Raw genomic sequence first — 24197 nt, forward strand, 5'->3', positions numbered from 1 at the left:
AACCTGCTGTACAGGCCTTGGGCTGGTCCAGGCACTTCCCGCGGGTTTCAGATACTTGGGCTAACTGACTCATTTTTCCTCCTGACCTTGAAAGCTTATTTCTGTCACACCAGGACAATCATGTTCCTTTCCTTACTGTTACAAGGGTTCCTGCTGGATCTAGAAGTGATAACAAGTGAGTAGAGATTATACCCCACGTGGACTCTGGATGCTTTGTCTGGGGCAGGAGAGACGCAGGCTGTTTTCCTTGTCCCCAGTCCAGCCCTTGCAAGTATCTCACCTCTGTAAGGGAAAGAGCAAGCAAACAAAAACTGACTGTAAAACTTGTGAGGCTTTGTCTGCCCGCACTGCGAGGGGCACCTTGCTGATGGGAAGGTGGTGGGCAGAGGGGTGGCTCGGCAGGGCCAGGGCTCTGCCAGGCCTGGGGTGCTCCTTCTCCCTCTGGGTACTCCTCGGCCTCGGAGGCTGAGCTGTGGGGGTCTGAGGGCTGAGCCCCGGAGGGATGCTGAGCCCCAGAGGGATGCTGAGCCCCGGAGCGATGCCGGAAGCTGAGGGTGGCTGTGAAGTACCAGGGGATGGGGAGCCCGGGGAGGGTGTGAGACATCAGGGGGGCCGTGGAGCCCCGGGAGGGGATGCTGAACTCTGGCGAGGGGCTGCGGAGCACCCAGGTCGGGGGGGTGCGGGGCAGCCGCGGGGGGATGCGGGGCACTGGGCGTTGCGGGGTCTCGGGGATCCTGGGGCGGCGGGTGTGTGGAGCCGCGCCTGGAGGATGCGGAGGCCGGGGGGGCTTCGGGCCGCGGGGGTGCGGGGCACTGGTGGAATGCGGAGCCGTGGGGGGTTACAGGGGCGCCGGGGCTGCTGAGCGGCGGGCGGGGGGGCTGCAGGGCCTCGGGGGGTGCTGGCCCCGGGGGGCGTGGGGGGCCGGGAGGGTGCGATGCGGTGCGGGCCCCGCGCTCCCCTCCCCCGCCGTGGGGCGGCGGGGGCGGCGGCGGCGGAGGAGGAGGGGCTGCCCAGCACGGGCAGGGTTAAAGCGCCATGTAACCGGAGCGCGGGGCTGTCGGGGGCCGGCCGGGGCGCGGGCGACGGCGAGCGGCGGCGCGACCCCGCTGGACGGTGCGTCCTGCCGCGGCGCAGGTGAGCGCAGGGCCGGGGCCTGGCACCGGGGTGGGGGGGCACCGGGGTGGGGGGAGCCGGGGCCGGGGCGCATCCTCGTGGGCGGCTTTGTTGTGCGCGGCGGCGGCGGGGGACAATGGGGCGGGCAGGGAGGCGGCACCGGGCGCACCGGAGCGCGGCGGCGGCTGCTGCGGGAGCGCCCTGGCCCCGGCCGATCGGGCGGCCCCGCGCCGGTTCCCGGGGTCTCGCGGCGCCGCGCCCGGGGGCTCGGGGCAGCGCCCCCCCCGCCGCTACTTGTTGCCGGCGCACGGCCCCCGGGCGGGTTTGGGGGGCGCGGTGCGCCCGCAACCCCGGGCACGGCTCCCTCCCGGCCCCGCCGGTCCCGCCCGCCCCGCCGGCTCCCGTCGCAACTTTCGGAGCTTCCCGCGGAGGCGCCGCGGCCGCGTATCCCGGGGGCGCGTCCCGGGGCTGTCACGGCGGGGGCGGGCCGGGTGCCGGGGACCCCCCCCGCGCCGCGGCGATGCCGGGACGGGCAGGGGAAGCGGGGCGGGGGCGGAGCCCGGGGCCGCGGCGGGAGCCAGGCGAACCCTCGGGCTCCCGTCGGTGAAACGCAAGTGATGGCTTCGGGGCGGGGAGGGCTCGGGGCGGGCTGGGGTTACCCTGCCCGTGGCTCGGCGGGCCCGGGGCAGCGCCGCCCCCAGGCCGGGGGGCACGGGGAGGGCTTCCGGGAGCCCGGAATGCGGCGGCAGCGCTACCGGGGCTGAACACCTTTGTTTTCGGTTCTGGGCTCGGGGCTCTGTCAGCGCATCTTGCTGCTTCTCTTCCCGCAGGAGCGCAGCTCCCGGCCGGCGCCTCGGGCGTGAAGTGTCCCCGGGGCGGGGGACGGACGGGAGGGGGCGGCCGGAGCTGCCAGCCCCCGGCCCAGCGGCAGGTACCGACGCGAAGGCAGCCGGGGGCAGCGCTGCCGGCATCCTCCTCCCCCCGGGCCCGGCGGGCGGCCCGGCTGGAGAGAGCGGCGGGGGAGGGGGAGCATCGGCACCGCGGGGTGGCCCCAGCGCGGGGCACAGGTCCCGGGGATCCGGGAGGGAAAGGCAGCGGGGGGGAAACCGGGGCGAACACTGGTCCTGGGGCTCTCGCTGGTGCTTGCCCGACCTCCCTCCCTCAGAAAGGGGGGCAAGGGGAAGGCGCGAGGGGGCTGAAACGTGTTGCCCCTGCAGCAGCACTTACCTTTTCAGCCTCTGTCTCCAGTTTCCTGGGTTTTAATGAAATGAGGAGTGAGCCAGGGTGTCCCAGCCCTCGGCTCCAGGAAGAGCTGGGGGCTTGAACCCCACTGTACGGGGCCAGGTGTGTGTGTGGAGATGGGGACGACGAGGTGTCATTGTCATCACTTTGTGCCCTCTTGTGCAGGAAGGGGAACGATGAAGCAGTGACGGCTCCAGACAGAGGACGTGCCACCGCTGAGCGAGACCCACCAGCGTGACGGCAGAGCCCCCGCAGCCCCCAGCGCTGCGCGCAGGAGCCCCGGCCTGGGCGCCTGCTGCCCGCCGGGCACATCCCTGGGTGGGGGGCTCGGGAGAGCCAGCCTGGCTGGTCTCGGCGGGACATGACCGAGATGAGCATGGTAAAGAGCCTAGAGCGGCTGGAGCAGCGGCTGGCCGTGATGGTGGCTGCCCAGGAGACTTCTCAGGCCTGGTCTTCACTGGGAGAGGAGGGGCCGGTTTGTTTTTTGTTTCTTTTCTTTCAACCGAGCTTTGCTGAAAGGCAGCGGGCGACGTGCCGGAGCCGGGGTGGCCACAGAAGGCTGCTGTGGTGCAGTGGGGAGCGGAGCGGGGCAGGAGAGGAAACAGGGGGGAAAATGGAGGGAAGTGGCGAGCGGAGAGGGGCCAGGCACAGGAAATGGTCGGGGGGGAGAGCCTGCCCTTCTTAATGAGCATATCTGCCAAAATGGGCTCCCTTTCTTGCTGAACTGCCAAGCCAGCAACTCTTTTCTTCCCAGGATTAGAGGGAAATGCTCAGGTTGGGGAGAGTTAAAGGCCATTTGTGTGTGCGATAGCCCCAGAGCCAGCCTGGAGGGAGCCAGCCCCGGCCATTGGGGTCCTTTATTTCTTTTTGTTATTCAAACAGGGCTTGGGTGATGGCTGCCATCCCCGCCATCAAGTAAAACGCTTCCCTCCAGCCTTTTGATATGCATGCCCCTGTCTGGAGGCAAAGTCCGGCTGTCTCCCCTGCAATCTCTCCACCTACTGGGGACACGCACCTGATAAGGGCCAGCTTGTTTTCTCAAGAAGAAAAACTGAAACCAGCCCGAGCCCAGCTGGTGGAGCAGCCCTGTACCCAGGGACGGCGGGGTCCAGGGGCAGCCCCGCCGGGCCGCCTTGCAGGTGAGCCCACCCAGCCCCTGCGAGCCCACCCAGCCCCTCTGCCCGCAGCTGGTGAGCTCGGCAGGGCAGGCACCGGCAGCCTCTCGAAGCAGTTAATACTGTGGCATGGTCTTTAACCAGTTTGGCAAACCTTAAAGAAACTGGTATTGCAAAACTAGGGCGGGATCCAGAGTCAGCGGGTTCATTGTCTCGGTGGGGTATCGCTGCAGGGCATGTCCTGGTCACCAGGCAGTGTCAGGGCTGCCGCTAGCGCCAGTCTCTCAGGGAGCCTGCAGCATCGGAGCTGGAATTCTGCATTATTTCATTTTTCGTGGCTTCTTGTATGAAGCGTATGGCTGTAGTGCATGCCTGTATGTTTGCAGTGCATTAGGCAATGCAAACACTGCGGTGCTGGTTTTCTCCTCCTCCCGTGAGACAGAACATGTGAGGGGAGTGCTCTGTTTCTTATTATTTTCGTAATGCCCTGTGTGCACGTGTTGGTGTGTGTTTCTGCGAGGGGAGGAGAGGACAAAGAGCTGAGCCTTCCTCCCTCCTAAGCAGGAGGTGGTGAGGCTTGTGAGGACAGTGGCTCCTGTGGCGGGAGACCCTCGGTCAGAGGGGTGCTGGGCTGGCCAGCCAGCCCTCTTCAGCAAGCAGGATGGTCTTGGGCTTGTGGCTTCCTTGCTTGTGCAAAAGGCAGCGGCAGAAGGGAAGGGAATTGCAGTCCCGCTGACTAGGTGATCTCAGGTGGCGTAGCTGGAGAAGTGCACGGAACAAGCAGTGCGTATGCTCCTGTGTATGTGCTGGTTGCTCCTGCATGTATGCTGCAAGCCCTGCCTGCCCCTGGTGAGCTGAAATGCCTGTGCTTAAGCCAGTGCCTGTGGCCGGACCGGCAGGGCTCTGGCATGTGGGTCTCCGGTTCTGCCAGGGAGCGGTTCCTTCCAAAGTGATAACTCTGTTTTCCTACTTTAGAATTGGAACAAAGACGATGTTGGAGCTCCCTGAGCACGTGGCAAAGCTGAGCTTGGCACGTTGGGTGCTCAGTCCTGGCTGTGTGTCCCTGGAACACCTGGCCGCTGTGTCACCCTCCTCTCCACCTCCCCAGTGCTGGGCTGGCAGGGACACACTCGCCCGATTGCCTGCCATGGGCTGGCCGTGCCGGGCACTGGGCAGCCGCCAGGGCTGAGAAAGGAAAAACCATTCTGAGGTGCAAGTTTGAACCTCCTCGGCTCAGGCTTCCAAAAAGGCTCCTGAGAAAGGATCGAATGCAAAGGTCTTCTGAAGGTCCTGGTGGGGTTTTGAGGGTGCAGGCGTTTTGCAGGGCTGGGAGGTGGCCTTGCCTGCTCCTGTCCTCCCTAGGTCTTAGCAGTGTCACGCTGCCCCATCTCCTGGTCCCCAGCCTCTCCTCTGGGTCACCCTCATGCCAAGAGAGCGACATATCCTCTCGCATCTCCCTGTATTGATACCCAAGTAAGATTCACTATTTTGTGGTAAGATTTGCTATTTTTTGTGACAGCATCACTGCTGGCTTTGGCTGCTGCTGTTCCTACAGCATTGCAGACCGGGGAGTGGGAGCGGACCCATGAGAAGCTGGCCTGGCTGTGCCGCACCGGGGCATGTTGCTGCATCCAAGAGCATCCAGGGCCGGCGAGCGTGGGGCTGGCGTGCGTAGGGCCGGCGTGCAGGTCCGCCTGCCCAGACTAGGGGCAGCCCGGCGTGTCTGGGCAGCTCCCAGGAATTGTTTGCCGGGTCTGGGAGCCGATGTGCTTGCTGCAGCAGTGGGATTTCTGCACGCAGCTGTAGGGGTTTATGCAGCTCTAGACTCCCTCTGGTGCCATTCCTCTCTTTCTCTGTCCCTTTGTTGGACAGAGATGTCTGCAGGGGGAGGCAGATGTGCACCCAGGGGCTCTGCTGCAGAGGTGGGTGCTGGACACCTGTTTTCTTTCGGGTTTGGATCTTACCACGTTTTTAACACTGCCCTTGGTATCCAGAACATCAGACCCTAACTGGTCTTTGTTTGTCTGAGGTGCTGACAGCTGATCTCAAAACAGAAATCTCAATTGTTAGGGAAGCAGTTGGAGGCGATGCGGAGTGAGAGCGCCAGGGAGGGGGCAGCAGGGCTGGAGCCCGGGGTCTCTTTGGGGCTGGGGAGGGGCTTGCTTTTGCTTTCTATAACAGGGCCTTAGGTGGGTAAAGCCCTGCTCGCTCCTTAGCTTGTTGAGCTGATTTACGTGCTCCTGAAATGACTGTGCTGGCGAAGGGGCAAGTTGCAGCACAGATCCCTAGCCCAGCAATGAGGCAGCTCCACGTAGTCCGGGATGCCTCTGGGGGAGCCTGGGAGCCTCCACTTCCAGAAACAGGATCCAGGGAGGGCACCCGCAGGAAGGCAGAGGCATCTGGGCACAGGTGAGTCGTGCCCCACCTCTCCCTGGGGGATGCCTGGCTGGGCTTTCTCTGCTCAGCAGCAGCTCAGCAGGGGGTGGTGGGTGAGTGCTGCCAGTGCAGACCCCTGCCCTGCCCCTTCACCCTGGGGCGGGGGAGCTGAGGCCAGGGTCGGGGGCAGGAGGAGTTTTCTCCCTTTGCATTTTAACTCACTGCAGGCACCAGGACTTTGCCCCCCATGGCGAGCTGTCCGCCGTGTCCCGCTGCTGCTGTAACAGCCCACCCACTGCCGGGTGTGCTGGGCGGCCAGAGCACGCTGAGGCTGGTGCCCAGAGGGGTGGGATGTCCCCTGGTTTCTGCAGGGTGGCTGGGAAGTGCAGCTCCCCTCCAAACACGGTCTCAAGCTGCCTCCGGGGGACCCCCCCTGGCAGATCCAGCCTGGGCTGGGCAGCACCAAGCCCCGGAGCACCCCACGGTGGGGTGGGCCAGCGCAGCCTGGAGAAGAGCCCCAGTGCTTCCCTAAGGACCAATGAGTTGTGCTTGGGGGGGTCTCTGTTCACAGGAGCTGGTGGATCTTCAGGGCTGCCGCATGTGTGTGTAGGTGTCCAGGTGCCCATCAGCTCTGGTACCACTCCAGATCCATCTCTGTCAGACCCCTCTGCTAAGGGCATGAAAAGTTGTGGCTGGCTTGAAGAGCTTATGCTGTCTGCTTTGCCTTGCCTGGGGCTTTCTGCACAGCTAAATTTTTGTTTCCACTCTGGCTTCCACAGGCAACTATGAAAAAGGACAAGAGCCACAGCCGGGATGAGGCAGACTGCAGGGCAGAGTTGATCCTCATCAACGGGGACTGCACGGGTCCCACTAACGATGCACCCAACCTTGTTCTGGAGGCAAATGGGAAGCCCAGTGCTCCAGGTGAGTCTCGCCATGCTGTGCCTGGGGTGCACTGTGCCTGGGGTGCATGGAGCCAGGGGTGTCCCAGCCGTGTGCTAAGGGCTTGCTGGGGTCTGCAGCACTGCAGCTGTGACCAGGGTCCCTCTGTGACTCCACTGGGTTTCTGCTTTCTGGCAGTACTTCCAGACCGAGGTGACTGAAGCAGCTGCGGAAAGGGGTGCCACACTGGGATGCTGGCTGTGCCCCTCAATGCTTTAACTTGCTGGGAGTGAGGGAGGTGGGGAACCCCACTTGCCTGAGGGATGCTGCCAGCCCCAAGGGGCTGCATCACAGCTCCTGGGGTGCTCCAGCCGTGGTCCCATCCCCACATCCCACCTCTTGGGTTTGTGAGGTGACAAGCCCTCGATAGCAGGCATATGGTTTCCTTATGTCTGAGCTTTTGGGAACAAAAAAGTACGTAAGAAGGGTCCCCACACTTGCTATCAGTCCCTCCCTGTTTTGGGGGCAGGTGGGTGATCTGGGACTGCTGGTGGCAGCAGTGCTGCGATGGGGAGCCTTGGGGACACCGCTTGTCTTCCGCTCTGGGCCACATTTCTCCAAGAGGAGGTTTTGGTCTCTTCAAATCACAACTTGCTGCTCGGAGCAGTTGCGGGCAGGGGCGTGCGGGGCACAGCCAGGATGGCTCAGGGAGTCTGAGGCTGTTCTGCCTTGTCCCTGCGCAGATGCTGGGGGTCTGGGGCTGCCGTCCCTGAAGAACAAGAGGGTTAGCAAGGGAGACCTCTCCAAGGAGGACCTGTCCTGGCCGCTCGCTCTCGCAGGGGTGCAGGAGGTAAGTGGCTCCCCAAGGCTGCTCAGAGACCTTGCTGCCCAGGGGCTTTGTGGGCTGTCTGTGGCGGGAGCTGGTGCTTGGGACCCTCGCCTGTTCCCCTCCAGGGCGGCTCTTGTGCTTGGTGCTGGGGGAACAGTCCAATGTCAGATGCAATATTAATTTGCAAGCATAATAATATTTGTTTTCACTTCTAAATTCCTGATTTACATTATGGCAACAGCAGCAGGAGTGTGTGGTACAAGATGCAGTGATGCCCACTACATGTTGCAGCAGTCTAAGGATTATTATGCTGAAATTTTCTTTAAATGTCTTGGCCGTATTGATAGACCGAAGCATCTCCTGTCTCCTACCGCCAGGATTGCCTGCTTTTGGCTGCTTTGGGGCTGGATCCCGGTTTTGCCCCTGCTCTTTTTGTTGACTAGATTGACAAACCTCCAGGGTCTGGAAGCATTTTTTTGCCTTCTGGCTCTATTGTTTTGACTTTGAAATAAAACCCCAAGGTTGGAGATCTGCCTGTGATGAGGCAGCTTCCAAAAGAGTGAGCCATAAATCCAACTGGGGTGAAAATTCTGCATTCCCACTACGTTGGGTTCAGAGGTTCTTCACTAGCAAAAGCTCATTTTATTTTGAAACTCTGTTGTGCCGGATGCAGGAAACGTGCCTGGGTTCGACTGTTTGTAAACTGCGGCTGCTGAAACCACAGGGGAAAGGCTTCCTTGGTGCCTCTGCAGGGCCGGGCTGCGGGAGGGAGCACGCCTACACCTGTGTGGGAGCACCCACACGCGTGTGAGCAGGGTGCTGTGCCCGGGATGGCTGCTCTGCCGGGGCCCCTGGCTCTCATGGCGGCTGGTCCTCCTGGCTGCTGGCTCCCGCTGCTCTCGGTCGCACCGCAGTGGCTGTAGCTGCAAGGAGGGAGGGGAGGGTATCGTTGAGGAGGGAGAGTATTGTCGAGGGTGCACATGGCGGCTGGAAACAAAAGTTGATGTAACAACTGCTGGTGGGCTGCTGCCCCAGTGCAGGGTGCTGGGGGCTGGAGCAATGGGCGCTCCTGAGCGTGGCTGTGCAGCCCAGCAGAGATGCTGTGAAGTGCACGGTCGCACCAAGAGGCTCAGCCTAAGGCACCTCCCGCAGCTGCCTGTGCTCCTCTTGCCTCCCCCATGCCCCCGTCCCCACGGCTCCAGTGCTGCTGGTGCCCAGCCCCGAGGAGCACAGACTGTCGCTGGCCCTGCGTGCTGCTGGCGTGGGAAGGTGTCTGTGCCACAGCATCGATGTTCTGGTTGCAGGTGCGGCCCCAGGGCAGCACCGGCTGGGAGAGCAGCCTCAGGCAGAAGCCCCCCGTCCGCCTCATCTTCCAGGCAGGGCAGACCCGGCACGTGATGAAGATCAAGGAAACAAACAGCGTGGAGCCTGTCAGGGACCTGCCAACTCCCCTGCGGGTGAGGGTCTGTGGGTGAGGGTCTGCACGGGGCCAGGGCTTCCCTGGGTCTCCGGACACCTGCCAAGTGCTTTCAGGCAAGCAGCCTCTATGCCTCAGTTTCCCCTGTGAAGTGTGTGTGTGTCTGTGAAGTGTGTGTGTGTGTGTCTGTGAAGTGTGTGTGTGTGTGTCTGTGTGCTGTTGCTTGCTCCTGCTATGAACTGGGTGCTTTGAACGCCCTGGGGTGAAAAAGGGGCAGGGAAAGGGAAAAGAGCAAGTGGAGCGCTGCTTTCTTTGTGTCTTGCAAGTGAAAGCAGAGTAGTTTTCCCTCAGACACCCCAGTCCCGGACCCTTCCCCCTGCTCCCGGCTGTAGTGGTGCCCCTGCTGCCTGGCTCTGCGATCCCTGGCTGAGGGGCTGAGGGTGATGTGGGGCAGGTCTCTGCTCCCCCCTGCCCCTCTCCCTGCCTTCTTGCTGCACTCACGCTCTGCTTTCTCCACTGCGCAGAGCTCCAAGCGGCGCCTGGCCGCGTCCATCCCTGTGACCATCGACCTGGGGGAGGAAGACTCCAGAGACTCGTCCCAGAGCAGCAGCATGCTCTCCAGCAGCAGCTCCCAGGAGGGGCAGAACGGCTCCGCTGAGCTGGGGGCTGAGGAGCCAGAGAGCAGAGACCTGGGGATGGCACTGGAGTACCAGGTACGGAGGGGCCAAATTCTGCTCCTGCACTGAGAGCCTGTGCCCGGGACAGTGCAGGATGAGGGTGAACCTTCCTGGCTTGTCCCAGGCCTGCAGGTGAGAAGACCCTCTGGAAACCTCACTGCTGCTTCTCCTGCCTCCTTTTCCCTGCCTGCCCTTCCCCAAGTGTCCGGGGTGTGATGGTGCCAGGCTGTCCCCATGGGGCAGTGACAGGCAGCAGGGTCGGTGCAGCTCCAGGGGCACCTTGCTGCAGATGGGTGCTGTACAGGGGCCAGCCCTGCCGAGCCACGTGTGGGGCTGCAAAGCCTCCAAGGGCCCCCGAGAGACGCGTGCGTGGCACACGCTCTGCCGGCAGCCGTGCTGTGCCGTGCCCCGCCGAGACAGGCAGTTGCATGTGCAGAAAACATTTCTGTTGGGGATGCTGGAGAGAAACGAAGCTGCTGGAGCTGCAGAGAGTGATTCAGTGCCTGCGGGCATCAGGGCAGGGCCCCAGACTTGCAGGAATTGGGCAATTGCATCTTGCTGCATAATTAGGTGCCTAATTGCAGAACAAAGCTGGGAAGGAGGGCTCTGCAGGGGGAGGTGACTCTGCTTCTGTGCGAGGTGCCTTCCAGGTGCCTTCCGCTGCCCATGCCCCCTGTCAGGCTGCTTGTTGGGGGCCCTCAGCATGGTAACGACAAAATTCCTGTCTCTTTTTCTCCTCCCTGTTTTTGCCCTGCCCTGTTCCCTGCTCTCCCCTGTAGGAACAAGAGGAGGGTGGGTGCCCTCTCCCTGGGTGCAGCCAGAGGAGCTGAGCTGTGAAGGGGGCTTCCCTGTGCCAAGGAGCAGCCCCATTTGCTCAGGGAGCAACCTTGGTGCAAAGTCCTGCCTGTGGCAGGCGGGACACATAGCATCCCCTGCCATGCTTCCCACACCCCTTGGCCTGGGCTGCGGCTTGGCACCAGCATGCACTGAGCCGAGTTCTCCCGTGGCTGTGGTGGGCAAGGGGATCGGGTGAGGCCGCTGTGCTCCCTGGAGCAGCTGCCCACCTGCCTTGCCCATCCCCATCACGGGGCCTGCTGCAAGCTCTTCAGCGACAGCCGGCCCTTCCTGGCTGCTGGTCTGTGAGGGCAGGAAAAGGCTTCCCACGGTGTGCAGAGACCCCGGGAGGGCAGGCAGGAGTGGGCACGCACAGGGCGCCGGTGCCAGGAGGGCTGTGCAGGACGGAGCACGCACTGCTCTGTGCATGCCAGGCGCCAGGCTTGGCGAGGGGCTGGTAACGCGCGGACCCTCCCACTGAGCTCCTGCGTGGTGCAGGGCTGGGAGCCAGTGCTGGGGGGGATGTGTTCTGCCATGTTTGTTGAGGGAGGGGAGGTGCGGCTTTTGTAGACGACTGTGCAGAGGTCCTCGCGTGTGGCTGCTCCAGTGAGTGACACATGTGGTGGAGCAGCCCCAGGGTGCTCCATGGCTGTTACCCCACGCTTCAGAGCTCCGCTGCCTGGCTGTTCAGATAAAATGGGGAGTTTGTGCTTCTGGCTGATCTGTGTCATCCTTTTTTGCTTTCAGGATGGGAAGGAATTTGGAATTGGGGAGCTTGTCTGGGGGAAGATCAAAGGTTTTTCCTGGTGGCCTGCGATTGTTGTCTCCTACAGAGCCACGGCCAAGCGCCAGGCTGTCTCGGGCATGCGGTGGGTGCAGTGGTTCGGAGACGGCAAGTTCTCTGAGGTAAGCCTGCTGCCTGCCCCTGCCTGCACCCAGGTTCGCCCAGGCTGAAATCCCCTCCCCTTGTCTGTCCCCTTCCTGGGGCTGCCTCTGGGGTGTGTGTGCGCCCAGCTGCAGCCTCCCCAGGGGGCAGGGACCCTCGGTGTCTAGCGCAGTCGGGCTCTGGCATGCTCTTGGGGCTCTAGTGTCTATACCTAGGGACTGGCCACCATAGGGTGGTGACAGGATCCAGCAATGGGGACATCTGCTCGGCCCATTCTCAGGTTTTTTTCCAAGCCCTAGTCTCTAGGGCTGCCCCGTGGGGCTGCCCCGTGACTCCCTGCCTGGGGAGGGATGCCCTCCCGGAGCCCCATCACCCCTCGGCCATCCCATGCCTCCCTGGGGCTACAGGCAGGAGGGAGGGAAGTACCAGTGCCGGGTACTGGTGCTGGGTACTGGTGCTGGGAGAGGTTTGGTGCCAGCAGAGGGTGCAAAACACACGTCCTAGCCTCCAGTGCAATGCTGCTGCCTCTGCCCTCCCCCTCCTGCTGCGTGTACCCCACTGCAAAGCTGATGCTGGGCTTCCTCGTGCAGCTGCACAGTCCAGACAAAGCCCCAGCAGCACAGCACAGCCGTGGCCTGGCGCCCTCGGCTGCGGCGGGGCATGTGGTGCCGTGGGGGGCGCAGGCGAAGCGAGGCATGCCCGTGCCGTGCCCGCTGGTAAGCTTTTGTCGCTCTCTCCCAGGTTTCTGCAGACAAGCTGGTTGGACTGGTGGCCTTTCGGCAGCATTTCAATTCCTCCACATTTAATAAGCTGGTCTCCTACCGGCGAGCCATATACCATGCCCTGGAGGTGAGGCAGGGCAGAGCTGGGGTGGGTGGGTGAGGTGCCAAGTGGAGTGGCTGGGCTCTGCGGGGGGCAGCGGGGGGCAGGGAGGGACAGGCTGTGCTTGGGGTGGCTGGTGCAGCTGAGCCAGCAAAGGAAACTCTTTGAGCTTGGCACTGAGCACTCCGTGGGCCTGATCTTCATCTAGGGGATGCATAATGCTCTTAAGTTACAGTGCTGCAAACCCACCGACACCTCTTCTGCCTTTTCTTTGCTCCTGTTGCTGGCCAGGGAGCAGGCTCTGGGCTGGGCTGTCCCTGGTGCCAGCTGGGTTGGGGCTGGTGGAGGTCAGATGGGCTCATTGCAGAGAGGGGAGGCACAGGAGCGTGGCCAAGGGCACACTCGGTGCAGGAATCTGGCAGCTGCTGCTGGGCCAGGGATGCTGAGCCCTGTGTGCGTGCGTGCGTGCGTGTGTGTGTGTGTGGTGGGGAGGGGGCCTGGGACCATGGCCCTGGCAGGCATGTGGGCCATGCACGCTGCAGCCAGGCTGCTCCTTGGCTGGGGACCAGCCCTGGGCATCCTGGCCCATGATGTCCCTCTCTCGGCAGATTGCCCGGAGCCGGTCGGGGAAGACGTTTACAGCCGCCCCTGGGGAGTCCCTGGAGGAGCAGCTGAAGCCCATGATCGACTGGGCGCTCACTGGCTTCAAACCCTTGGGCTTCAAGGGACTGCGACCGCCCAAAGCTTTAGGTGAGGTGGTGGCACGAGCTGGGCATGGGGCTGGCGTGGGCAGCAGCCACCAGTGCCCAGCCGCTGCAGGCCACCCTGGCTGGCACTCTGCTGCAGCTGTGCTGGCCCGTGCTGAGGTGGCCGTGGGGCTCCTTGCTCCTCAGTGGGATCCCCCACAGCAGCATTGCAAAAAGCCACAGGAAAGCACCCACAGAGCCATTGCTCCTGGAAGTCAGTGACCTGGCCAAACCTCAAGCCATGCGTGGGGAGTGTAGGTGGTCAGGAAAGACTCTGCTTTTGGGGGGTGGGACCTGGCAGGAGATGTGTGCCCGGGAGCTCCTGGGGCTGGAGGCTCATCCCCAGGGAACCACCTTTCCTTTGCAGAGAATGGGGCCCTGAGGAACGGGACGGAGGAGGTGCTGTCCCTTGAGCAGTGTCCCCCCACCAAGAGGCTGAAGACTAACCTCTGCAACAACAGCAAGGAGCAGCGAGTGGAAGAGGACCAGACCCGAGGTAACCAGCAGCAAGAGCCTGGGAGCGGCATGGCCTGGGCTGTGCATCCCAAAAAGCACTGGGAAACCTCTGGGAAATGGTTCAGCTCTCCCCAGTGGCCATGGGCTTTGGTTTCTGAAGGCAAAAGCTGTTGTGGTCTTGTCTTGTGCTCACTTGTGCCTTATAAGACACCAGCAAACCCAACTGCAAGACAAGGTGGTACAAGCTGGTCTCCATTACTTGCTCAGCTTGGGAATGATCCACGTGTTGTGGCTTTGAGCTTTAGTTCTAATATCTCCAGCAGTGATTGCACATGGGTTTTGCACCAAAATATCTGTCAGGCCCATTGCCTGCCTTCTCTGTGCAATGCTCAGCAAAGCTGTAGCAGTTTTAATGCAATAAATAAGGCATCTGTAAGTAGAGTGTGTTTTAAAGTTTCTTACATAAGGAATAATAAAGATCTCTCTTTTTAATTTTATAAAGAACAAATGGTTTCCGAAGTTACGAACAACAGTGGGAGTCTCGAAGGTAATCGATTGCCGTTACTGTCTGTCTTGGGAAGGTGTGGGGTGATGCGGTTGCCTGCAGGCAGCACAAGGCAAAGGTTGGGGGTCCCATTTTAAGCACACTGCGGAGAAAGGGGGGCAGCGCTGTGCCTGCAGATTGCCCGGCCTCCCTTTGTGCTGAGGGGAGCGGACAGGTATGTAGCTATGCAGATCCTATGCAGATTCTCCCCTGCGGGAGCTGCAGCTGGCAGAGGCTCCAGCCCCTGCATCCCGCGGTGAGGCGGAGGTGTGATTCTGCGCTGGTGCGTGGGCTCCCTGCGCCGGGGTGAGCAGAGCTCTCTGTCCCACAGACAGCTGTTTGTCCTGCGGCAGGAGAAACCCAGCCACCTTCCACCCGCTGTTCGAGGGGGGCCTTTGCCAGACATGCAGGGTAAGTGCCACCGTGCAGGGCGGAACGGGGGGTGGGTGGGTTCCACCACGAGGCTGCCCCTTGGCATGTTCTCTCCACTTGAAGCACCGAGGGTACCGAGTACGTACATCTCCAAGCTACTGGCATGCACCAGGGATGGAGCAAAGCTGCATTCTCTCTTCACCCTCTGAGCACAGATCCTGATCCTCTGTCCTTCTCTCCTCCCGGCTGTCATTTTGCTAGGATAGATTCCTGGAGCTCTTCTACATGTACGATGAAGATGGCTACCAGTCCTACTGCACCGTCTGCTGCGAGGGCAAGGAGCTGCTGCTTTGCAGCAATGCCAGCTGCTGCAGGTGAGCCCTTCGCATCCCCGTCTCTGCTCCTTGGGCTGAGCTCCCAGCATTGCTCCTGGGGAGCAGGGTCATGCGTGAGCCTGGCCAAGGTGCTGTGCTGGTCCCCAGCTGGTTGCCATGCAGCAAGTCCCAGCACAACCTACCCATCCCTGCTGAGCCAGGCTTCACCTGAATTAACCCCTGGGGAGGCTGGCAGGAGCTTTACCGCCCACACCTGTGTCCACCAGCTTGTGTTAGCAGCCTTAAAAAACAGGGTGCTGCCTGGGAAAATGTCTTGCAAAATAGAGTGGGGGTTCTGGTGCATGGCAGGTGAGACTGCAGGAGAGGCTAGGGTGACCCCATGGGGTTTCTGGAGGTGATGGGCACGAGCTGTTGTGGTTTGGGCAGGTGCTTCTGTGTGGAGTGTCTGGAGGTGCTGGTGGGGCGAGGGACGTCGGCCAAGGCAAAAGAGCAGGAGCCCTGGAACTGCTACATGTGCCAGCCCCAGAGGAGCTACGGGGTGCTGCAGCGCCGGCAGGACTGGAACACCCGCCTGCAGGACTTCTTCACCAGTGACAAGGGACAGGAATACGTAAGGGCTGCGGGGAGGCAAGCCCAGCACACTGGGCTTTGGGGGAGAGGGCCGCAGAGGGCAGGGTGAGCAGCTCGGAATTCCTCGGTCTCACTCATCCACCCTCTCCAAGGGTGCTGTGTTCTTGGCCCCACAGATGCTGCCCTGAGGGCAGAGGCGATGCTGGTAGACCTGGGGTTTGGCCTCGTAGAGCGTTGCAGCGCTGCCCAGAGCTGGGGCTTTCATTGCTCTCTTCATTGCAGGCTGCACCCAAAATCTACCCAACGGTCCCGCCGGCAAACAGGAGACCTATTCGAGTGCTCTCTTTATTTGATGGGATAGCAACAGGTAAGGCACTGGAAGAGCACTGTCCTGGTGGCTTGGATGAGTGGCTTCATGGCCTCAAACTTGTCTCTGAAAGCTTGGTGGGGAGAAGGGGACAAAGGGCAGGGAGGGTGGTCCCCATCGGAAAGGGGATGAGGGCAGTGGCTCCCCTTCCTGCTGGACAGGGCTGTGGGGGAGGGAGGGACGGAAGGAGAGCATGGGAATTTTGCTCACAGAGGTAGAGGTTCCTGCTGCGCTAAGTGCTGTCTCGGGTGGCTGGCTTCGCAGAAGCAAGAGCTGTGGGAGCACTGGTAACCTGGCCTCTGGTGAAGAAGTACCCGAGGGCAACTGGTTTGAGTCGGTTCACTCAGCTCTGGGGTTTTCTACTTTCTGGGAGCAAACCTGCCTGGAGGAATGGGTCAAAAACCAGTTTGCTCATCCAGAAGTTCTTTGTGACTGCACCCACCTAGGACATGCAAAAGTGGCCCCGTCGAGCTTCTGTGCTGATGAAAGAGACTGGGAGACTAAAGAGAGCAGTGCAACCTCAGACCTCTGTCCCTTGGCAGGGTACCTGGTGCTGAAGGACTTGGGCATCCAAGTGGAGAAGTACATCGCTTCGGAAATCTGTGAAGACCCCATTGCCGTGGGCACCATGCGGCACGAGGGCAACATCACCTACGTTCACAACGTCAGGAACATCACCAAGAGAAATGTGAGCACGGCTTCTGTGGGAGCGTGGAGGAACATGCCACCACGGCTGCGTGGGTCTCACCCAGCCCACCAGCCCTGGGACGGGCTTTCCTCTGTGCTGCCGGGGAGGAGAGACCCGCTCACGGGGTGTCTCCTAACTGGGTCTGTCTGTTCGCTCTAGATCGAGGAGTGGGGTCCTTTTGACCTGGTGATCGGTGGAAGCCCCTGTAACGACCTCTCCCTTGTCAATCCGGCCAGGAAGGGGCTGTATGGTAAGGCAGCTTCATCTACGGGCTGGGTACTCCCGGGTTGTCCCTGGGGCATGGAGCCACCTTAAGGTCCAGGGAAGTGGTTCAGCTCTGGTCTGTGTTTGGTGGTGGCTCCCCTCTGAGCTGCAAACCCTGGGGTGGCACCTGCAAAGCACAGGCTGTCTCCGTGCCAGTCATGGGGGGGGGGGGGCAGCCGTGCCCCCCGGAGCCGTGTTTCCCTGTGCCGCAGCTGGTCCCAACCTGCCGCTCTGGCTTTCTCCCTTGCAGAAGGAACTGGGAGGCTGTTCTTTGAATTTTACCACCTGCTCAATTACGCCCGTCCCAAGGCGGGAGAGGAGCGCCCCTTCTTCTGGATGTTCGAGAATGTGGTGGCCATGAGGGTCAACGACAAGAGGGACATTTCTCGGTTTCTGGAGGTAAGGATTGCTGCCAGCTTTGGGACAAGCATTGGAGCAGGAGACACTGTGCAAGGGCCTGGCCCCGATGCTGGAAAACCCCCTGCCTAATGCACATGCCAGGGATCTAAGTTTTCAGTCTTGGCTCTGTATGGATCCCCTCTGGCTTTTCAGCAGGTTAACCCTGAGTGCTAGTTCTCGGGGTGTGTGTGTGTGTGTGTGTGTGTGTGTCGGGGGGGGCGTTGTGGTGTGGAGAGATTTTTGCCAGCCTTGCAGAAAGCATCTGTTCAGAGGAATGCCTGTTATTTCTAGGGAGAGGGAGGTCAGGGACTGGAAAGGATTTTTAACTCTGTGGTAGCCAAGACAGGCTGTGGGGTCAGCAGGGACCCTCATGTGTAAAAGTCCCGTCAGAGGCTGATGGTCCTGATCCTGGCTCAGAGAAACTGGCAGTGACGCGTGCTGTGACTGACTGGCTGCTGGCCATGGTGGGAAGCCCACGTGGCTGACCAGACCATGCTGTGGTGTGGAGCAAGGGTTTGCTGGGCTACTTCCTTAGGAGGACTTGCTGAAGGCTTTAAGTCCCTGTAGTGCAGTGGTGAAGGGCTTTCTGTACAAGAGGGGGCTGAGCCCACACCTCTAACTTTTATTTCCCCCCTCCTGTGGCCTGCAGTGTAACCCAGTTATGATTGACGCTATCAAGATATCAGCTGCCCACCGAGCACGCTATTTCTGGGGCAACCTTCCAGGGATGAACAGGTAATCCTTCACTGTCGCTTTGAATCTCTCGCTGTAGTTTTGTTTTCTTTCATGGTGCTTGTGTGGTTCTTTCCTCCTTGGCCCTAAGCCCAGCTCCTGGGAGCTGAAGAGCTGCAGCTCCCATAAGGTGCAGTTTCCTTCCCTGTGGTGATGCATACATGATAATGTGCTTAGGAACAAGCAACGATGAGACTGTGGGAAAAGTGCAGCAGCATCCTCTGCCCTGGACCTGAAGCTGTGGAGGGAAGAGTGATGGGGCTTGTGCAGGATGCTGTGTGGTGTGTCTGGCTTGGGGATGTATGTGTCTGCTGGCCTTTGGTTTAGAGCCAGGCTGATGCGGGGGTGCTGCATGGCAGCCCCTCGCCCCGCTCGGTGCCGTGGGAGCTTTGCTGAAGATGAAGCTGAGCAGCCACCTTGGCTGGGGCTGCTCAGCCCGGTGCTGTGACAAAGCATGACTGTGCTCCTCCAAATTCTGTCACACCTCACAGCACCCCGAATTCATGGCAAAACACAACAGAAAGCATTAAAGTAGAATAAATTTCAATTACTAGCAGTCCTGCACGCCAAAACTCCTAGCAACAAAAACTGGAGTTTTGTCACAGCAAATCCCTCAGCCAATAAATGCAGACTGAGTTTAAATATTATTGCATGTTTGTATTTGAACTGCCAGTATTTGTTGGAGTTAAAACTAATTAAAGCTGAGCTGGAGGCATATAGGTATTTTGAAGTGAAACAGCAATTACCTTCCCTCTGCCGTGTCAAAGGGCGGGTGAAATGGCACTTGAACTTTCATCTGGCTGGAGGCGAGCCCAGCGCTGCGGCTCAGGGCGATGTCCATGGCACAGCCTGGGGCGGTGCTGGCAGAGGTGGCTTGCTGAGCAGAGGCAGGCAGGATGGCATGGGCACGGCGCTCCTCCAGAAGCACTACTAGGAAAAACTACAGAGGGTGCTGGGGGAAGTGGGTGGGTGCTGCCTGGCCCCGTTGCGAGCAAGGCCAGCCACACCGTTCAGGTGTACGGGGTTCTGACCGTGCTGGGGAGCAGAGTGCCCTTCCCATAGCAGGCTCCTGAAGGTTGGCGCTCTCCGGGTGGCTCGGGAGGTGCTGCCCCAGGGGAAGGGGCTGCACCTGCCCTGGGAGGAGCTGCTCTGGTCTGGGACGAGCTGGAGTGGGCACAGGTGGGCATTTGTGGCATACAACCTCTAATGACTTGGTGGTTCCTCGCCGAGTGATCTATTGACCTCATCCAAGTCAGAGAGGCTGCACGAGGACTTGACTCACAGAGCTGGGAGGAGGAATTTAATATTGTTTTTAGATATTTAGCGTTTGCTTTTGGCTCCCCCTATTCAGTGCTGGTGCTGATTCCCAGTGGAGAGATTATTGGTGGCTCTTCTGTTTTGCTTTTCCTTTTATTTTCCTAATTCAATTTTAAAATAGAACCAGCATACTGGTGTCTTAATCCCTGCCAGCTTTAACTGGGAAACCTGAGCTCTGCTGGGGTGTGTTACCAGGGGCATCGGCTGCTGGTGGCGCTGGGCTAGGACCCCGCTCATGGGATGGCAGCATTTCTGTTCCCACAGACAACTGCCTGGAGCAGTGATGCTCCAGCATCTGGCACTAATGCTCCAGCCTTTGAGGCAGGCAGTCCATGGAGGTGACTGGTATTTCGGTAGGAAAGCTGTGGTGGCTGGAGGAGAGGCCGCTGGTGGGATGAACACGTCACTGCATGCTTCAGAAAAGCACAGCATGCTTGCTGGGTTTCACCTGATGGCTGTGCATCAGGGCACTTCAGTAAGACAAGAGCCCTGCACCGCATCCTGGCTCTGAGAAATTTGCCTCTTAATTGCAGTAAGACTCAAAACCTGAAATGATAGTGACTGCCCAGGGTTGCTGCTTTCCTGTCAAACTTACCAAGGTGTACATCAACATCTCTTACCTATCTTTTTTTGGGTCACCCAGGGGCACCGGTGTTTCAGTACAGTGTATATCAGTGCAGTATAGCAGCATAGTCTACTGCAGAGCTGTAATGGAAAATTTTAGCATTGCTGGTCTTTAACTTTGGCTGCCCTCAGTGTCTGTAAATGCATTGGTGCTGTGAGCCCCTGGAGCCGGGGAAGCCCGCTGTTCTCTGCCTGCAGGCATGGCTGGGGCGGGAGGCACATCCACCTACTGGCCACGTGTAGGTCTCCATGAGCCAGGAGGTGAAGCGTGGGGCTCCTTCCATCCCAGTTGGCTCCCCTGGGGGGGTCATGTCCCAAGTCTGCAGGGCACTTGGTCCCTGTCTGTCAGCGGGTTAAGTTGTGTGGGGCAGAGGAGCTTGCACAGGTACGCGTGGGGTGGTGTGTTGGCTGCCTGTGAAGGCAGGAGCAGGGCTGCAGCAGGGGCAGGCACTGTTCTGCTCCGCTGCTGCCTGCTGCTGCTCTGCAGCGAGTCTGGCTCTGGGCACAGCCGGAGCTGTGGCGGTGCCTTTGCCAAACGCTCCGAGGGCTTTTGGGTGGAAAGCGATATGCGTCTGCTTGCTGCCACTTTGGGAAAGAAAACCTGAGAGCTTGGAGGAGTCTTGGCAGTGAGAAGCTTCTGCTGAACAAGACTGTAAAACACAGGCTGGGGCTTGAGGGAGCCCCGGGCTGACCACAAGGATGGGATGGAGGGATGGGACGGAGGGATGGGATGGGATGGAGGGATGCTGCATCCTGGCTGTGGCCAGTGAGGGCAGGGGCAGCCACTAAGCTGCGCCTGCCCCTCTTCTGCCTCTCCTCTGCAGGATCTTTGGCTTCCCCCTCCACTACACAGATGTCTCCAACATTGGCCGCGGGGCTCGCCAGAAGCTGCTGGAGAGATCGTGGAGCATCCCGGTCATCCAGCACCTCTTTTCCCCGCTCAAGGATTATTTTGCCTGTGAATAGCAAGCCGAGCGTCCCTCGTCTCTCTGGTAAAGATGCACAGCTCCGCTGCCGTGGCGGGAGAGGGACGGGCACGGCCACCAGACTCTGCCATGGCACCATCCCTCCCTGGCCACGTGCTGCGGGAAGGCAGTCTGGCCCCGCAGGGAGAGCTGAGGAAATGTCTTTAACCAAAGAACCTGGCAAGGTAACTTCTCTTTAAAGGGACTAACGGCAGTGATATGTAGAAAGTGATGGACAAAAGAGCTTTAATTACCCAGCGCAGGAAGCTCTGTGCATAACTGATGAGACGGGAACTCTCCTCCAGAGGATTAAATATTCCGTTCTAGCCTAGAGCTTGAAGGTCACAACTTGCTGAGCAGTAAGTGTGGAGGCAGCTGCCGGGGCGCTGCAGGCAGACGTGAACCACAGCGAATTACTGCTTTTCCTAAACAAACAAAACCTCTCTTGAAGCAACTGCCAAAAATCCCCAAATTGTAGCAGCAGGTGTAAGGGACCCTGGTCAGGTTACATACACTGAACATGCAGGATACAGAAACCAAATCTTTTTTATTTTTATTTTTTGATAAACTTTAATTTTGTTGTTTAACGTCTATTGCTGCTTTAAGGCATTACATAAGAATGTGGAGATTCCTAGACCTGAATGTAGCTGAAAATGAACTGTGAGGTGATAGAGTTACTTTTCTAGCTAGAACTAAAGAAATATTGTTTTATATGTTTGGCTGTAGTTTACAAATATTCACTACTTCCTTTTTAAAGCATCTAAAACTTTTCTTTACATTTTAAGATCCTGCTGAGTGGTCTGAAAGCTTACACAGTAATCAGAGCAGGGAGGATCTGGGCTCCAGTGTCCGTAACGGAAAATGTTCTCTGAGCATTCATTTCCCAAATGAATGTGGTGCGTCGGCAGGAAGGGTGGCATTAGCGTAGTGGTCAATGTTGTCTTCAAAATACACCCCCCCAAGATGTCCCTACAGTGTCACAAACCCCAGCAGTATTGGCAGTGTGTTAGCTGTGGTGCAGGAGGGTCCAGGAGCACAGCACTGGTCTTCCCCGTGCCCACCCTGCTCTGTGGGCAGGGGGGGTGACCCTGCGAGCACAGCAAGGTGGGAAAGCTGCTGTGGCTGGGGGCTGTGCGTGTCCCCCCGCCACAGGCAGTGTCACTGGTGGAGAGGGGGGGTGCTGGGGCAGGTTCTGGGGGTCCGCAGGCAGGGGCTGTACCTCTCCTTCCGTGCGTGCCCCTCTCCCCGTGCATGAGGGAAGGATGCTGCTGCTGCTTGCGTGCCCAGGGGTGTGTGGGGGGCTCCTGGGCCATACCCCTGCACCAGGAGCTCCTGTGGCCACCACTCTGCTCACTTTTGACTGCCCTCGTCTGCTCCCTAACTTCGCTGGAGTGATTTCCTCGCTGTCGCTGGAGCCCTGGGCGTGCTGCTGCCATGGCCAGCGTCTGGGGAGACGCGGGTGTGTGCGCAGTGGAGCCCGGCCACCTGCGCCAGGTTTTCTGTAGCTGTGGGGCTGCTGTCCCGGCCCCATGGACTCCTGACTCCAATGCACATTTCAATGCACTGAAACAACTTGTAATGTTCCCTCCTCGGTCCCTCTGTCCCCCCCTACCTCTGCTGTTCACTACAACCTGCTGCCTGGGTCTGGCAGAGTCCTTGGGTGCCTTCTCAAAATTAATGTGGTCCAGACCATGGGCCAACCCTCTGCCTGATGCCAGGCTGTCTCATGAGGTGTTGTACAGCATCAGTGGTAAATGAGAGCTCCTCTCCCAGCTCCTTCTACCTCTCTGACACGTGGGGACCCCCTCGCCACCCTCCTTAAGGGCGGCGGCGGACGGCAGCCTCCTGGGAGGAGGGAGCCTCCCATTTTCCACTCTTGTTTGCAGCTTTTCACCCTATGCCCATCCCCAGGCTCTGAGGACCATCTCTCAGTCTCCAGCCCAAGGCTGCGCTCGGGAATGGGCAGGAAGGGAAGCCCAGGTGGTGTAAAGGCTTTTTTTCCTCGGTCCTGCCTGGAGGTTTCTCTTGAACGTCTTCCCGTAGGGGTTTGCTCTCAGTGCTGTGTGTTGAAGCCGCACACCTTCGTTAAGGAAACGTTGGAGAAAGCCGGGTGGTCTCCATGTCACTGCTGGCACCTGTGATGCTCCACAAGCCCTGGGGACAAGTAGCACCCTCTTGCCACCTTTGTCACCAGCCCCCTGACTGGGATGATGGCGGGGTGGGTTATGTGGGTGCCAGAGGTGTTCAGGGATCCTGGCATCGCCACAACTGCACCAGCTGGTTTTGGACCCCTCGCCAACCCCTGATCCTTATGCCCAGCCTGGACCCAAGTCACGACACTAATCCCTCTGGCCAGCCCCAGCCGCGGTCCCTGAGCGGAGCCGGCACTGGGCCTCAGGGGTGGTAGCCATCCTCTGCCTTGGGATGCTCCCGTGGCTTTTATTGTTCCAAATGGGCTAATGTGAAACCTCCACTCCGTGACATCTCTTAATTTCATACTGCAGATCTCACATCCTTTCCTATCTGATCAAAAGAAAAATAGACGAGGAAAAAAAGGACTTGGGGAAAGTAAACAAAGATAAAAGAGGAATGAGAATTGTCTTGGCATTAAGCTTACTTGATAAGAATTGTAGTAGACAAGTCTTCCTTGAAATGTTTTTCCCTGTAAGAGCTGCCTTTTATTATGTGTTTATAAAAATGTGGTGAGGAGAGGTAGATTTCAGAAATGCCTTTTTAATACTTTGTAAAGGTTTCTAACTCTCCCTGGTGCTATTTTTTTAGGTTAAGGATTTTTGATGTTGAAAAGTTTTGCAGGTCTTTATACAATCTTTTAAAAATAAAAGAAGTGCATAATTTTGTTGAACACATTTCATACACTTTTTGTATTGGGAGTGCAAAAACTCAGAACTGCCTTGTCTACACAGTCTGACTGATTTTCCTGTCGGGAAGAAAGGGGAACCATGTCAACAGTTTACCATTTATCACCGTCTAATTAAAAATCAGTATTTCTGTATGACCGGACAGTCCTTGTTTGATAAATTCATCATGTGCAGAAGAAGGGGCTTTTACAGGGGGGTGAGTGTCACAGCAGATGAGCTGGGTGGCACTTGGGACACGGTGCAGCGATGGGCTCAGAAGTGCCAGGGTGACATCGGGCCCAGTCATCTTGAAGGTCTTGTCCAACCTCCGTGGTTGTGTGTGACCCCGCTGGGATGTGTGAGCCCCCAGTGGGTTGTGCAAGCCCCTGATGGGTTGTGTGTGCCCCTGCTGTCCCCCAGAGGAAGCAGACGCCTGACTGAAGCAGCCAGGCCTGGCTGGGCCTGATGGAGGTATGGGGGGTGTTGGGGTGTGGGTGTGCTGGGGTATGGGGGAGCCATGGCATGGGGGTACAGAGGTAGCAGGGATGCGGGGCTGCTGGGGTGCAAAGGTATGGGGGTGTCAGGATGCGGGCGTGTGGGGGTACTGGAGTGCTGGGATGTGAGGGTACAGGCTTGTGGGAGTGCTGAGGTGTGGGGATACAAGGGTGCCGGGGTGTGGGAGTGCGGGGGTGCCGGCGTGTGGGGGTGCCTGGGTGCGGGACCGGGCTCGCTGCCGCTAGCGGCGGCCCCGCGGGTCCTCCGCCCGG

General features: G+C 59.5%; 1 protein-coding gene across 7 annotated transcripts; it reads left to right on the forward strand.

Annotated features, from left to right (window-relative positions):
* Positions 1-1018: 1018 nt before the first annotated feature.
* Positions 1019-23588, forward strand: DNMT3B (DNA methyltransferase 3 beta). Of its 7 annotated transcripts, none has more exons than XM_080404042.1 (21): positions 1019-1134; positions 1944-2044; positions 2521-2830; positions 6626-6770; positions 7472-7578; positions 8862-9014; positions 9499-9687; positions 11233-11391; positions 12113-12220; positions 12802-12943; positions 13307-13435; positions 13898-13942; positions 14271-14350; positions 14573-14685; positions 15073-15256; positions 15499-15583; positions 16030-16271; positions 16431-16521; positions 16786-16934; positions 17584-17669; positions 20432-23588. In XM_080404042.1, the coding sequence occupies exons 3-21, from the start codon at positions 2717-2719 to the stop codon at positions 20571-20573; spliced, it is 2463 nt and encodes an 820-aa protein (XP_080260168.1). In that variant the 5' UTR covers positions 1019-1134; positions 1944-2044; positions 2521-2716; the 3' UTR covers positions 20574-23588. The 7 variants fall into 7 exon arrangements, with proteins under 7 accessions (XP_080260168.1, XP_080260169.1, XP_080260167.1 ...); XM_080404043.1 differs by lacking the exon at positions 1019-1134 and adding an exon at positions 1177-1723; XM_080404041.1 differs by lacking the exon at positions 1019-1134 and having other exon boundaries at positions 1750-2044.
* The last annotated feature ends 609 nt before the right edge of the window (positions 23589-24197 follow it).

Source organism: Falco punctatus (assembly GCF_963210335.1).
Source record: "Falco punctatus genome assembly, chromosome: 10".
Classification (NCBI taxonomy): Eukaryota; Metazoa; Chordata; class Aves; order Falconiformes; family Falconidae; genus Falco; species Falco punctatus.